Source organism: Botryllus schlosseri, chromosome 13, assembly GCF_051294905.1.
Source record: "Botryllus schlosseri isolate E-star chromosome 13, Bs_hap1, whole genome shotgun sequence".
Classification (NCBI taxonomy): Eukaryota; Metazoa; Chordata; class Ascidiacea; order Stolidobranchia; family Styelidae; genus Botryllus; species Botryllus schlosseri.
In genome coordinates, this window is record NC_137248.1 from 10,209,156 (window position 1) to 10,224,990 (window position 15,835).

A 15,835-nucleotide genomic window follows, 5' to 3' on the forward strand; every position below is an offset into this window, starting at 1 on the left:
TACTGGATGGGATAGTCGACGCGCGAGATGGTAGAAAAGCAGTAAAATGATTCTACATCTTCACGAGAACCAAGTGTTTATACCCGAAGGAAATGAATAAATATATTTTGTGTTCATCCTATCTTCTAATTCGGCCCCCATATAAATATTCACGTTATATTACATTCATGTAGCCTATGGTACGGTATATTCGAACATTGACAGCGTCTATTTCATATCTTTACACCATCAGTACGCAACAGTCACAAACCGAACGAGCCACAATGGACGGGACAATTTCCCAGTCTCTCTCAATGATATTTCACCGACGGTGAATAACGTAGGAGTAATGCAGCCATATTCAATGCCTAAACAGATTGTCTAGACTCAGTTCTTTAGTTATACTTGGGGAGGAATTCCCAAAGAAAAATTTCCGCAATTTCCGCAGGAAATTTTCACTCACTACAAGCATCTCGAACCGACGAGCAGCAAAAATAAAAATGTACACTATGTATACATTATGAAAGAGGTGCTGAGAGAGGGCCTTGAACCTGTCCGCCGTTTAAAATTAAGCTCTGACCTCATTGTTAGCTTACCAGCCGCTGGGATGATATTCGGTACCCAAGCGAGAAAAGAATCCGGATATTGCAACGTGACGTTCACGCTATTATGATGAGCCTACTTACGTTATATTATTCTCGCTAAGTACAAGATCTGTTCCATAACACAACCAGTTTATATTTTTCGCGTTCGCTACATGACTTCGGTCATGATTTAGCATTTTGCAAGAAAACTTGTACTCACGAAATTTGTAGGCAGCTGGTGAACCGAACTGACCATATGCCATATTACGGGCTTTCGCACTCGAGTATCTTAAAAGTTAAAAACGCGTGGATGGACTAGAAACACACGGAGCGATTTTTCCCCCGAACAAAACTAAACCTTAAATATTTTACTTGCTATGACCACAAACGTAACATTTATTATCATACAGATACAAGACTTTGATACTCAGACACAGAGTGAAACATATTCCCTAAATAATATTAGTTTCATCAACAATTTTCGTTAATCTTACTAATACCACAGCGGCGTGAGTCGAATAAAAATGCAGAAGCGTAAACAGCATAATCTTCACACTTCATTGTCACCAAGTGATGACAAGAATAAAGCAAGCGATACATGATTCATGGAAGCCAGATATCAAACAGTGGTGGGTGCAATAAATGGAAGTGCGAGTATTATAAAACAAATTACACAAGCTGTTCTGGACACAGAATCTTAGAATTGCACCAAACAATACCCCAACACGGCTAAAGAGAATAAAAATACGATTATAATTTCAAAATTATAGGCGGAGATATCAAGTGTTCCGCGTGGAGTGTTCACACCTCTTCCTGAAGATCAATTATTATGAGTAAAGGATGCGGTATTCCACACCGCAGATACCCGCTAAAAGCGAAAAATTTCACAAAGCAAAGTAATTTTTAAGGAGATTAGCGCACGTTTCTGTAATTTCCAGCATATCATTACTGCGTTAAGAAATGAGGGATTGAGCCGTGATTCATCTTAGTAGAAGCGAATCCAGTAAATACATTGATTGAAATAATTAGGTCATCCGAACAGGCACTCTGAGCTTTAAGGATGAGACGGACCGTCTATCGCACGACGACGCCATTGACCACACGCATCTGTGAGGTTACAAACGCCTTGGGCACGTTAACGGAGACGACCTTAACAAAACGAAACGGTTAGTCGGAAATATGATGAAATAAGCATTCAAAGTATATACATGGAACAAGGAAATCCGGGGGGCCAGGGTATGTAACTAATGTGGCAAGAAGATTTATTAGCTGTCTCATCAAATTGGTTTTACAAGCCCGACAGCTAAACCCAACACTGGCTCGGGACCCGCGCATTACCAACTACCAACTCAGACAGGGTACTTAGCTTTAAAATCACTCTGCTTCGCGCCAGAGTGATGGATCGTCTAATTAAATTGTCTCCCAAACAAATTAATGCAACTGCGCTGCGAGCCCATGCAGAAATACAACATCCGAGAGCAAAGCCGTCCTGTCAACCGAGACATGAGAGCTGGTTTCGTGAGTGACGCATTCTCTCGTTTTGTTTCATAAATTGGCAATTAGCTTATCACGGGTGCCTTTATTTTGTACATGCAAGCTAATGAAAAGCTAATGCAGCTAATTAAGCTAAGGAAAAGCTAATTAAGCTAATGAAAGGCTAATTAAGCTAATGAAAAGCTAAGTAAGCTAATGAAAAGCTAATGAAAAGCTAATTAAGCTAATGAAAAAGTAAGCTAATGAAAAGTAAGCTAATGAAAACCTAATGAAGCTAATTAAGCTAATGAAAAGCTAAGTAAGCTAATGAAAAGCTAATGAAAAGCTAATGAAAAAGTAAGCTAATGAAAAGTAAGCTAATGAAAAGCTAATGAAGCTAATTAAGCTAATGAAAAGCTAATTACGCTAATGAAAAAGTAAGCTAATGAAAAGTAAGCTAATGAAAAGCTAATTAAGCTAATGAAAAGCTAATGAAACCAGCGAATGTAAAAATGAAGCCAATGAAGCAAGGAAGTAAGTCCAGGTTAGTATTTTGCTCATATGATTCTGGATGTATCAAATCCGAAATTTTAAATCCAAGTTCAGAATCTGGATATTCGATTCTCAATAGGGATTTTTGAATTATGATTGCAATAGTGCCAATTCAGACCTAACTGCACCCTGCAAACCGGAAGATTTGACGGCACCGACAGGTTTGTTTTGAGGTGTTGATGGTGTGTCTTGACTACTATGGTCATGGTCATGGTCATTTACACCAGGCAATTTTCTACATTTCTATTCCGTAGCGGCCGACTTGTACAACGGCCCACATTCTTGGCTTTTATAAGACACCGCTTACACGGATGAGATGCCACCTAGGTAGGAATTCTGGAGTCGACCTCGGTCGGACTCGAACCCACAAGGCACAACCCATTGGTGTTGCAGCTGTGGATTATACCACTGCGTTATGTCGCCACTACATACAGCGGTGATCTCTGACGAAGTTTTTCTGCCTACTCGGTGCTAAAGTGCCAGCACGCCTAACATGATAATGTGGCCGGTTATGTTTGCAAACTGAATTTGATAGCGTGAACGAACATGAACATCAACGATATTTCAAAGGGAGTTCATTTCTTGATGGTAATTAGTTAGGAAGGCAAGGAGGATTTGAAAACAGCATTGTCTCACAAGCTCCAGCATGCCTGCTATCAATCAACGCATCATACAAAACTGGATTAACCCGTTTCGGCACGTGATATGTCTGGTAAACCGAATTCGCGTGGATATTGGTTGCGGGCTTGACAGTAATTTTTATTTTACAAATGAACTTCACATCATGATCGACAGATTATAATTTAGATTATTGATCGTTTTCTTTAGAACTGAATCATTCTGCGCATAATTTCAAAATTGGGAAGACTTCTTTTTCGTTACCTTTGCGAAACCTAAATGACGTACTAGTGAGACATCGGCACCATTGTCATCCTGATAATGAGCAATGAGTAAACTAACGTTGAAAACGTCCGTATATGTACTACTTTGTAATTGCATATATTTGCTGCGCTGAATTAAGATATTCACGTATCATTTCTGCTTTATAATATTTCACAGGGAGGGGCAAGGTATAGCCTATCGACTATGGGTTGTCGGGACAGCTATCGTTTGGTAGAGTAGAGGTTTAACCAGAGCAAACAGTTCGCAGGAGTGAAAAAGTTCTATAACTGGTCTAGTTAAGCAATGTAGGGTCAATATATTTTGTAAAGAGAAAGCTACGTTTTCATTGGCACAATGTTCAACCCAAAATCGGCGATGTGTAGTGGTTCCAAATATAATAATTTTCATAGTCATTGGGAACGATAAAGTAGCAACATTTTCATAGTCGTAAATGAGTATATCACGAGTATTTTCAATAATATCGCGAGATATTACTCGCAGCATAGTTTATTTATAAACGAGGCTGGCATTGATGTCGGTTAATAATTATTATTTCAAAGATACCGATTCAGCGTCAATCAACAAACGCACACATTTCGCAATTGCAATCAGCGAAGTTTTTCGATGCGTGGTGTTCAATTAGCTTCAATGTTACATTAGCTTCATTAGTTTTTCATTGCCTTGTTTCATTAGGTTTTCATTAGCTTTTGATTAGCTTACTTCTCATTACCTTGATTAGCTTTTAATTAGCTTTTCATTAGCTTACTTTTCATTAGCTTACTTTTTCATTAGCTTAATTAGCTTTTCATTAGCTTTTCATTAGCTTACTTAGCTTTTCATTAGCTTTTCATTAGCTTACTTAGCTTTTCATTAGCTTAATTAGCTTCATAAGCTTTTCATTAGTTTACTTTTCATTAGCTTACTTTTTCATTAGCTTAATTAGCTTTTCATTAGCTTTTCATTAGCTTACTTAGCTTTTCATTAGCTTAATTAGCCTTTCATTAGCTTAATTAGCTTTTCCTTAGCTTAATTAGCTGCATTAGCTTTTCATTAGCTTTTGATTAGCTTACTTCTCATTACCTTAATTAGCTTTTAATTAGCTTCATCAGCTTTTCATTAGCTTACTTTTCATTAGCTTACTTTTTCATTAGCTTACTTTTCATTAGCTTACTTTTTCATTAGCTTAATTAGCTTTTCATTAGCTTTTCATTAGCTTTTCATTAGCTTACTTAGCTTTTCATTAGCTTAATTAGCTTCATTAGCTTTTCATTAGTTTACTTTTCATTAGCTTACTTTTTCATTAGCTTAATTAGCTTTTCATTAGCTTACTTAGCTTTTCATTAGCTTAATTAGCCTTTCATTAGCTTAATTAGCTTTTCCTTAGCTTAATTAGCTGCATTAGCTTTTCATTAGCTTGCATGTACAAAATAAAGGCACCCGCTTATCACGGATGAAGTGAAGGGTGTCAGTTGGCATCGGAGTTCGGGTATCGCCATCTGTATAGCTCGGTAATCTCCAATGTTTTTCAGTGATTTGTGAACGTAAGTGACAGGTTCACGATTTTAAACCGTGTGTGAAGTACAGTTTCACATCACTTGAACGTCCAGTTAATACGGTGCAAGAGGTGAATCTAGGTTAAAAAGTTGCTTTTCATTTTATTACATATTATCAGTAACATCTACTGGATTACCTGGAAGGCATGACCACCCTAGGAAGAGCAAAAAAATAAACCCTACCAGAATTAATCACCTCATTTAATCAATAGATTATTAAACATATCTTTGCGACATCCGAACCTTCATAAGTTTGAAGAATCATAATATATCGTTAGCCACATATCAATCGAATCTAGGACCATTAACAATAAAGTAAAAAGATTACTTCTATAACTGATATGAAAATATGGAAACAGCGAGACGATAATATGAAAATGATGAGTATTACTATTGATTTTACATCGAAGCGGTGTTTGCTGATACCATTCTTGAATAAATCATGATAATTATAATGTGGGGCCAAATTTACAACCCCACGTAAAGTGATGCAAAGTCGTTGTGAAATCTATGACAAACAACAGCGAAGCTTCCAATGCTACATATCACACCAGAGGCAGCAGTACATGGAATGATTTTCGAACTTGTGGTAACGCGTTCTTTCCCCATTTTCTATCTACAATTAAGAGCCAGGTTTCGTACCCATAATCACGTTCGGTTTAATGAGTTTCCGCTGGGGAACGGTTAAGCACGATTTGTATGTATAACAGTAACAAAGTCATGGTGCATACAACGGAAAAGACATTGAGACACGCCGAGGCGCATTAAACTATGAAAACGATTACTGTTACCGGGTGATTAAATTACTATTAGCCATCTCTCATAACAAGCGTAAGAAAATACAACAGGTTTCAGGAATGCGAGATATATAATGCAATCCGGCACTGCGCCAACAGTCGCTGTTGCGCAGATATGACCGATCGCGTGTATTTGCACGCTGCACGAAGTCGTTACAAATTCTCTTTGTTGCTGCAACAGACGCATCGCCAGAAAAATGGCGCCATTGTGCGACGATTTGCTGGATTTGATCAACGCCGATATTAAGATCTGTCGTGTTTATTGTGGTTTGAAACAAAGTAGAGAGACGATCACAACCAAGACACAGCGCGCCGATTAGACTTTGTGTTTATTTACCAATTTATCCGACTACCCTAGTTCCGAACTGTGACAAATCACAGCAGAGGAACCACGCTCGCCAAAGACGCGGGACCGACAGCGTCGAACCGCAAGCGGCATTAAATACGCGGGATACGATACTTTCAATTTATCAATGGGGTCAATTAGCCACTGATGAATCCCAAACATACAGGCATCGAAGAGGGTAAGGGTCATCGATGCCGAAAAGCAGCAGTCCATTCGACTATAAGACGCCGTTTGTTAGTGTGGCGCCTGTATTGAGATCTCTTTACTAATTCTGGAGTTGGAGCAGACAACTGTTTGTAGTATAGGCGGCAATCGAATGTCCCACACCCATAAACCAGTAGGCGAAATGATCACACGCAGGGCCTGCATATCGTTACAATAGGAATCACGGAACTGTATCGAGAATCAATGGAATGAGATGGAGAATGGGGTCCTATCCTCGGTACGCCTTGCATACGCCGTGGCAAATTTGCCTGTATCACTAGCGCCAGGCCCCAAATGGCGCGCTAAAATATGAATAAGCAGAGAAAACTACCAACGACCCCGTGATATTGAAACCAATGAGAGTTCGTGAAGTCTTAACACGGTCAAGTTAAATTGTTACGGGGAAAGATTTCCTTTAGATACGAAGAAATATAATTGAGATCTCCCGCTAAATATAAAATCATGACTGTCAATCCATCAAGGTCCCAATCATTTTAGTATCTTCATTGAAATGATATTATATGTCGTTATTCGGCAGAAGGGCTCAAACGAAGTAAATTTACATCTAGGAAACAGGAACCTATAGATTTGGTGAAACCAGAATTGATATCCATGCACTGGTTCCGCAGTGAGTCCAGAAGATAATTCCCGTCTTAAGACAATCCCGCGCAAGTCGTGGCGATGACTACATCGACTATAGGATCCTGTATGCCACAACGAGTTATATAACGACTTATATGATCTGTCATAGTTACATCCAAAGTATACCAATTCGAACTTCTACAGTGGTTACAAGGTGGCGGTGTGCTCACTTTACTGTCAGAAGACTTGAGCCACTGTCCGGTAAACCGAAACTAGCCACGTAAACACTTGGCGCAAAGATACGTTCGGCAGGTATATACATACTGATAAATACGCGACCTGGGAATGGAGCTGGAACTAGTCAAAGGATTTCAATAGCTATTATCACTCCCAACAAACACCACTGGCCAGATTGGACTATTGTTTGTTTTTTTGGTATTCATGGTGTTTTGACTACTACGGTTATGGTCATTTACACCAGCCCGATATTCCTTACTACAGTTCCTGAGCTGCATACTTTGACCACGGCCCACTTTCATTCTAGGCTTTTGTAAGACACCGATCATGCCGACCACATGTACTCTTCCATTGATTTCTGCAAAGCGCAAACAATTGTTTCGCGTGACATGCGAAGCTGGAAAATTGGATCATGCTCTACCATACTAACATAGATCATTTCACTGAGAGTTTATCCGTGTTTCTTACGCACATTAGACACACCCGTGCATGTGTTGAATCGATTCCGACGCCGTAATGTTTTCGAATCAGAAGTTTGAGTTCTCGTGCGCGTCTCATAATAAATCCTCTCGCGAATTTTTCGGATTTCGCCAACACAGCCCGAGCGGAGGCCCGTAATCGTCGCCTCGAGGTGAAAGAACGCAATAATCCAGGGTCAAAGTTGGGTCAGCGGTGTTTGACATATCCGCCGCGATTGAGAGCGGCGCGGCGTTCGAATTGTGAGAAAGTGCGGCGCTGAATTTCGCCGCAAACCGTGAGCCGTATAATGGACTTTTCCTGTTTATTTGTTACAGGATCGCGGCTGTTGGCGACAGCCGGGCGGTGATGCGAGATAAAGGACACGGACAAGTGTAGGAAATCAAATGTAAGAAAAATGCGTACGTATACGCAAATTTGTACCCCAAAGGCGGTCAGTGACGAAGTAATTCTACTTTTCTGGAGTACTCGAGAATGTTTTGCCTTTGCACCACGTATTCAAGTGGTTATATCTTCGACCACTTCTGCTTCAACAATCTTTAGGCCACATCCTAACTGAGGCAAGACTGCGGCGGCATTGGTTCTTATATCAAGAAGCCCATGATGAAAAATTGTGATGTAGACAATATTGTCAGAATGCAGCAACACGGTGTGTGACTAGCAGTGTACGTACAACTTCAATGTTGCCAGCCAAAAACTGCTTTCTCCATTCTTGGCAAGCTACTCAGTAAGGACAGACACTTTCTACCATATGACGTGTTGTATAACTACTGGAATTCTTCATAGGTCCAGATTTCGTTAAAACGAAGTTTTTTCATGTAAAAATTTGTCAGTTTTTTCAGGCCAAACTACTTCGTAAGGACAGACAGTTTCAACCAGAAATGAAGATAAGCAGTACAATTCTAACATTATGTGCGAAAACGCCTAATCTACATACACGAGGACAAAATTTTGTCAAAATTAAGTTATTTAACGTCACAAAATGTCAAAATTGTCATTTTTTAGATAAAAATCTTACGTTTTTTAGGTTAAAAAAATCGCCCTAGTCATTACTCATTTTGTGTTAATCGTGAAGAAACATCTTGCAACTATGAAATTAGCCACCTGCAACTAACTGTTAAAAGCATACGACCATTCGACCAAATCTACTTCTTCAAACTAATAGGCTACTTACTTGAGTACATTTCAAACCTTTCATTTCGAATACTTCCACTTGGAGCCGTTTTGACTTCTACTTGGGTAGCGTCTCTCACTACTTTCACCACCCCTGTCTGTACCAGGGGCTATAGAATTTATTCGACTCACACGTTTTCAGCGGTTTCTCGGATATTGATCCTCGAAAATCCGCCACGCTTTCGTATGCACAAAAACATTTCCGGCCTCTCATACATTAATCATTACACGTTCCCGTACGCAGCGCAGAGTTTTAATTCTATGATTTGCGAGTAGAGTTCGACAGTATACCAAGATATATTTGACTCGCATCTATTTATAGATCCCTTCCAATGACACAGCCTTTGACTTTCTACATTTTTGATTTCGTGGATGGTGAACCAGCTATGATGTATGTATGTATATGTATGTATGTATGTATGTATGTATATGTATGTATATGATGTACTATAAATTTGTTGTGCACTTTTAATTCCTAAGCTCTAAATACAAATGTTGTGATCATAAATTTCACGTATATATTTTCAGATCAGGAATGTCCTTTTGGACCACAATAAACCGCACAACTATATACAATTGACTATTTTAACCCATCTGGTGTGTGAGAACATAATACCATAAAGAACAATGGCCCCATTTTTGGAAGGAGGGTTTAAAACTTAAACGAAGAAAACCGACTGATGATCTGATGATCATATTTAAATTTGATAAGAGACACGAGACGAAAGCGCAATTAGTAGCTAGCTCATTCGGATCCATTTTCGGGTGACACAAGACCACGCCAGGAAGCACCAAAAATGTATTTCCGTTGAGATTTCATACTAAAAGCGCAAAACTTATCTTTACAATGATTGAGCATATGACACGCTGAACCTTTGAAAACTTATCAACACTCGATACTTCACAATACAAGTTTTGCAAACATTCAGATAGGCCTACTCAAAAAAGGAAATTAAAAAATGCGCAACACTCTATGCACAGTTGCACACACTTTATCAAATCTCTATATATGTTTAATAGGGTTGTTCAGATTTGAAAAATTGTCAGGAAAACAAGCCGATGTCAACCGTGCAACCAATACATGATTCCCATGAACATTATTGACAGGTTGTGCAGATCAAAACGGAGATGCATGTGGCCTTATAGGACTGCATTCAAGTACAATTTTGCAAAAATATCTTTATTGCGATATCTCATCTCTACACGGCCGTTTTCAACTGATAACGTCACAAAAGCAATAAACCGGTGTCATGGTCAACACTACAGATCAAGTAGTAAGAAGAATTGCCCCGTGGATCTTTGGGGGCTTTTCGGGGATAGAAGATCACGATGAAGATGACCGAAATTGCTCATAAAAGTGTTTTTATGTACTAAACCATCATTTGGATCACAAGCATCGAAGTTTCCTGGCAATTTTTCAAATCTGAATAACCCTAATGTTTAATATGGTAATGCGCATAACGCGTTCGATTTCGATGTCATTACAGCAATTAGACTTGAGTACTATAGCCGTAGAAAAACCGGCTTCGCACATGTACGATGTTAGACGGCAAAATAACACTGGGATCTGGAGGGTCCACGGGTTGAAATTCAGACCCAGCCTTATCCCTACGTCTATATTGAGAGCTTTTGAAAGGAAAATTTGATGAAATGCCACGAATGGTGTTAGGGTTTGTATCCAAGTCAAACTGCATTTGTGGCATTCATGAGGGCTCTAATAAACTGACAACCGAACACGTTAGAAGCGAGAGGAGGATTTTTCCAATCTTTGAACTTATTCGTACATTCGCTGACTATGAGTGTAATGCGCTGGAATCCTCTATACACAAAGGAGAGCCGTCAAAATACAACTTGCACATGTCGACACAGACAACCGTGGAACGAGTTTAGGTACCGCTGGCCTAGACCCATAAATAGACTTCAATAAACATTGAACAATGGATTTATGAATTATACTTCAAACATTTCTCTATATTTTCCAACTGGCTGCATAACATCGTGTCTCTTAGTGGCAATGTAGAGTCGGAGCGGTAATGCAACACGCGGCGTGATGGATTGATGTACTATTGTATTGCAGATACCCGCCGCTCTCAGCGGTCAGATAGTAATCAAAGACACCAATGAAGATATTTGAGGAACGAATGAACGGAGGCGCTATCACCAAATCGTATCATAAATGGCCGCTGTCACGGCGAAAGGCCCGGATCACGAATTCAAAATCGAGACCACGGCCTGAACCAATATGTCTGCATAGTCAGAGTCATACGCAGTATTCGATATGCCTTGATACAAAATGGATGATACCTGACACATAGGATTTCGCCGTAATCAATTATACTCCCGCAGGTGCCGATCTGACATTTTCTTGGACGGGAGCATTTATTGACATATTGACACTGATTTCAATAATGCGCCGCGATATTGTGGGATTATAGTTACGGAATATTACCGCGCTGGCATAACCAAAACACACCGCTCACGAGAAATAAAACTCGCGCACTTAATCCAAACAATATCAAGTCTTCCGACGCATGACGCGATACGGGCTAGCGAATTACGGCCCGAATCGCGGAAGACAATTAAATTTCGCGAAACATTCCCAAACAAATACTACTCTTCGGATTTGTTGCCAGTCAAACAATAAGATTACGGTAGAGTATCGTGTCCGCAACACCAGCGATGGAAGTAATTTCGACTCGAATTAGAGGCATATTTACGCAGTGAGCCATCGGCCCCGGCCTCGCGCGCGACAGAGATGGAGAGCCAAGCTCGCGCTGCTGGCACGCAAGTATATGGTATTATGACTCAAAGTATTTATGTGTTGTCAGGATTAACCGATTAGCGTGTCTGTGCCGCCACCAAAACGGCGGACAGAGTTGGCCGCCACATTAGTGCGGGGTTGTGAAGATACACAGGCTGTTTTTCTTCTTTGCGGAAGCGAAAATTGACTTGGAAACCGCAAAAATTCGTAATAACACCGCCCTGCGCGGACGGGGTCAAGATTAATCGCGACAGCATTAACGGAACTTCTAATGGGCCGTTCTTTTCAAGCCGCTCGGCGATAACGATCGATTAGGTTTGTTCTGCGATTCGATAAGCACATTTTGACGCGGCCTAATCTCACGTCACATCGCCGCTATGACGTCAGATCGGCGAGTGCGTGTATTTCGGATAACGAGTGTTTTGTCAATGATTTAAGTAGCGCGATTGCTCGCGCTGAGACAACACCGGCTACATTTTGGAGCGGTCGTATTTTTGTGATTTGAAGACAATATGGTGCATTAACGCAAATTTACATTCTTGAAAACCAGAAAAGAAACACAAATTTGTTTGAGGTCATCATATTAAAATGATGAATGATTCACAAAAACAGGATTTAATACTATACATAACATGATATAAGATTTAGAGCGATATTACCTGAAAACAGATTGTAACCTGATGTTCGTATGCGAGTGAATAGCACAATTTGTGGGAACTATGCGTATGAGCAATTGCGCATAAGAATTCGCGTTGACAGGTTTAGGTCCCAGATTGGCAAAGCGCCATACGATATCTTTCGGACAAATTCAAGAACACATGCGCCATGCACGCACGATCGAATATCTTGCAGATGACGAAGTCCCAGATCGCAAGGTTGAATGATTTTTTGACACCTGTCTTTCCATCGCTGACATTCTCCCATATTGTGGTAGTAAAACTAGGCTACGGTGTTTACGGAGTTATTCAAGTAGCCAGCGTCGAAAAGACGTTCTTACCGAACCATCACACTCACATCGAAGTGTTGTAAAGTCGCGTGTCCGCTGAGCCCCGCGCCACTTGAAGCAATCGACCGAAATTGCCCGGGAAAGGGTTTGTTTTGCTTGTTATACACATCAGCCCCCATCAAATTAAACAGGGCTCTGTTTTCTGTTTCGTTTGCTTGACGTGTTTTGTTTTGTATGTATAGGGTGAGCAAACCCGGCTAAAATCCAAACAGCGATTCTACGTAATGCGATTTCGACGGTGCAGGGGGATCGGGCGTAGCTTTTCAGAAATTTATGACTGGTTCGACCGGGTCGTTAACTTTTGGGAACGATGTGCAAAATATGCGCGGCATTTAGTTGTACGCCGATGGGTCATCGTTATACCAAGCGTGCGCCCGATACAGGCGTAGCAAGCTGGAGATGACATGTGACTATCGTGGCCTGCAAAAGATCAGTGGCAGCTGGTGGTCAGCATTGGTGCATCGTTATTTGAGGTCATCGGATTACGATTTTTCGGGTTCCGGATCCAATCCTGTTCGATAGAATAGTATTCTGATCCGATCCGGGTGCTGTTTTCGTCCCTAATGTCAAAATCCGGATCCGAAGCAAATCTTGGTACAGTCCTAAGTCCATAATTGGGTGTGTATTTACAGACCCTGTCGTCTATAATTTTATAATGATACTTCGGAAGTGCATTCTGGTTTGCTGTCAAGGGTGTAACGAAGTTGTGGTGCAATGCAGAAGCCTCCTGAGTCCAAGTTTATTCAAAGATTGGAGGAAAACACAAAAGACACTTTCACGAATTGGAAATTCAAAACCTTGGCCCGATCAGGCAGTACAGGAACTATAACAAAAATACGAAATCTATCCTGTTCCAGAGGAACTTTCCAGATTCCGGTCGGTTCAAAATTTGAAATCTAGCACATATATGATCCATTCACGCGATTAGCTTCTTACGGTTCCATACTATTACCGAGAATGCTATTACCGAGAATGGAATTTACCGAGAACGGACATAACCGAGAATGAACATTACCGAGAATAGCCATTGGCCAATGCCAAGAATCTATCTTACTGGGACGGACGCTGTCGAGAAATTTATATCTGAGAATCGATACCGAATGTGGCAACGCCGTGATGCACACACACGACCTGTTCATATGCATACCATGCCTGCATTGCATATATTGCATTCTCAGTAATGTCCATTCTCTGTGGTGTCCATTCTCGGTATTGTCCTTCTCGGTAATAGCATTCTCGGTAATAGCATTCTCGGTATTGACCGGACACCACTAACGACAGACACGTGGCCGCTAACGGCCATATCGTATGTTTACTAGTACCCGCTACGGGTCGCTCAATACGCCAACAATTGTAGTTTCCAGCCGTGGTATTTTGTACGAAAGATTTTGTCTGTTTTGGGGTATTCATGGTGTTTGTCGACTACTATGGTCATTTACACCAGGCCGATATTCTTCTTATTTTCCGTAACTGCCGACTTATAGCACGGCCCACCTCTAGGCTTTTGTAAGACACCGCTGACGCGGATGAGGTGTACGAAAGTCATTGCTGAATAAATGCTGCGCGACCAGATCAAGTAACTGCCCGGACGCCATGAAGATGAGCTGTGTCACGTGACGGAAACCTGATACCGTGTCATCTCGGGTGCGCGGTGAGCACGCAGATTAAGATATCAAAGAACCCTTGTAGTGGTCGCCATCTCGCGGAAAGGTTAAACTTCGCACTCCTTGCTCAGCGACCGTAAACTCGCTTTACTAACATTGTTCACGGTGTTGGGTTTCAAGTTTTGAAACGTCATGTACACACTGAACGCGGTCGAAATATCTTTACGAAGAATAAGCTTTGAAAATTTACCTAATTCCCGCTGATAAAACGTGACATGCATTATTTATTTGGCGGCTATATCAAAAGGAGAAGAAATCGAACGCCTTGCTGTTTACTGCCCGAATAGTCGATTCGTAATCGAATCCTTTTGATCTGGCCTAAGTAACAAACGTGGTCAAAGTTGCTACTCAAGTAGAAGGCCGTATATTTCTGCTGAATTAAAAGCACAAGTAGCAATTTCAAAGACATATAGACAATGATGAGCTGAAAAGTACTGAAGTAGTTTCAAAAAGTACATAGTATATTTGTTCGATGGGTCGCAAACTGTTAGCCAGTTATCCAGAGGTGACTTCTTTCGAAATGACAAGCTTCATCTTCGCGACTAAAGCAAAAAGAGCAATGAGGGGGTCAATATTCGTAGGCCCCGCCAATGACACTACAAAAGGTGCAGTTTTTGAAAATATATGCAGTCGCCACGACATTGCTGCTCGTCCGCCCAGTTGTCATGAGAATTTCAACCATAAAAGTGATTCAAGTATAAGGTTTTCCCCCAAACTACATGTTTTTCTTAAAAAAAAGTGTTAGCTAGAGGTGGAGGTACTCTACAAACGTAACCAGTTGACTATAAGTAGTACTAGTAGGCAAAACCTAGTTCAGAACTTGGAAAAAGTAAAAGTACTTCTTACTGACCACCTCTGCTACGTAGTCACTTGAATACTAGTAAAGCAGAAGCTGAGGCACTATCCGTTTGACTTTTGTCCAGATGTTATTTGAAGGGTGCCCGCGGAGAGTTTAAAAGCTAAACCTCCAGTACACGAGAAAAAATTTGAAAAGTATATAATGAGTGGGGCGATATTTTTTTGACCTCAAGAACCGGAAGATTTTGACCTTGAAAAACTAAATTTTGACCTCATGTATGTCAATTACGTGTTCTCCCACAAAATGTTAGGATTGTACTATTCATCTTCATTTCTGGTTGGAACTGTCTGTGCTTACGAAGTACTTTGGCCTGAAAAAACTTTTTTGACTTCGAAACTGACAAATTTTTACATGAAAAAATTATATTTTAACGAAATCTGAACCTATGAAGAATTCCAGTAGTTGCATCACGCATTATGGTAGAAATAATTAATATATGTCGTAGTACAACGAAAGATACTCTCCAACATTCTCGGGTAGTATGTCTCTGTATTTATTAAGTAGCTTGCCAAGAATGGAGAAAGAACGTTAACAGCAGCAGTTGCTGGCTGGCAACCCTGAAGTTGTGCGTACACTGCTGGTGACACACCGTGTTGCTTCATTCTGACAATGTTGTCTACATCACAATTTTTCATCATGCGCTTCTTGATATAAAAACTAATGCCCGCGAAGTGTTGCTTCAGTTAGGATATTGCGGTACGTTGAG

General features: G+C 40.6%; 2 protein-coding genes across 3 annotated transcripts in view; one reads left to right on the plus strand and one right to left on the minus strand.

The window, feature by feature from the left end:
- Window positions 1-15,835, plus strand: part of LOC145453887 (uncharacterized) — a 102,475-nt gene that overhangs the window by 56,084 nt on the left and 30,556 nt on the right. The gene's annotated exons all lie outside the window — the stretch shown is intronic.
- LOC145453883 (synaptotagmin-9-like) overlaps window positions 930-15,835 on the minus strand; it is a 36,746-nt gene continuing 21,840 nt past the window's right edge. Inside the window, exon 10 of the mRNA XM_080331852.1 lies at window positions 930-1,712. Within this exon, the coding sequence (XP_080187978.1) occupies window positions 1,638-1,712 (75 nt within the window). The 3' untranslated portion in view covers window positions 930-1,637. The remainder of the gene's footprint in view (window positions 1,713-15,835) is intronic.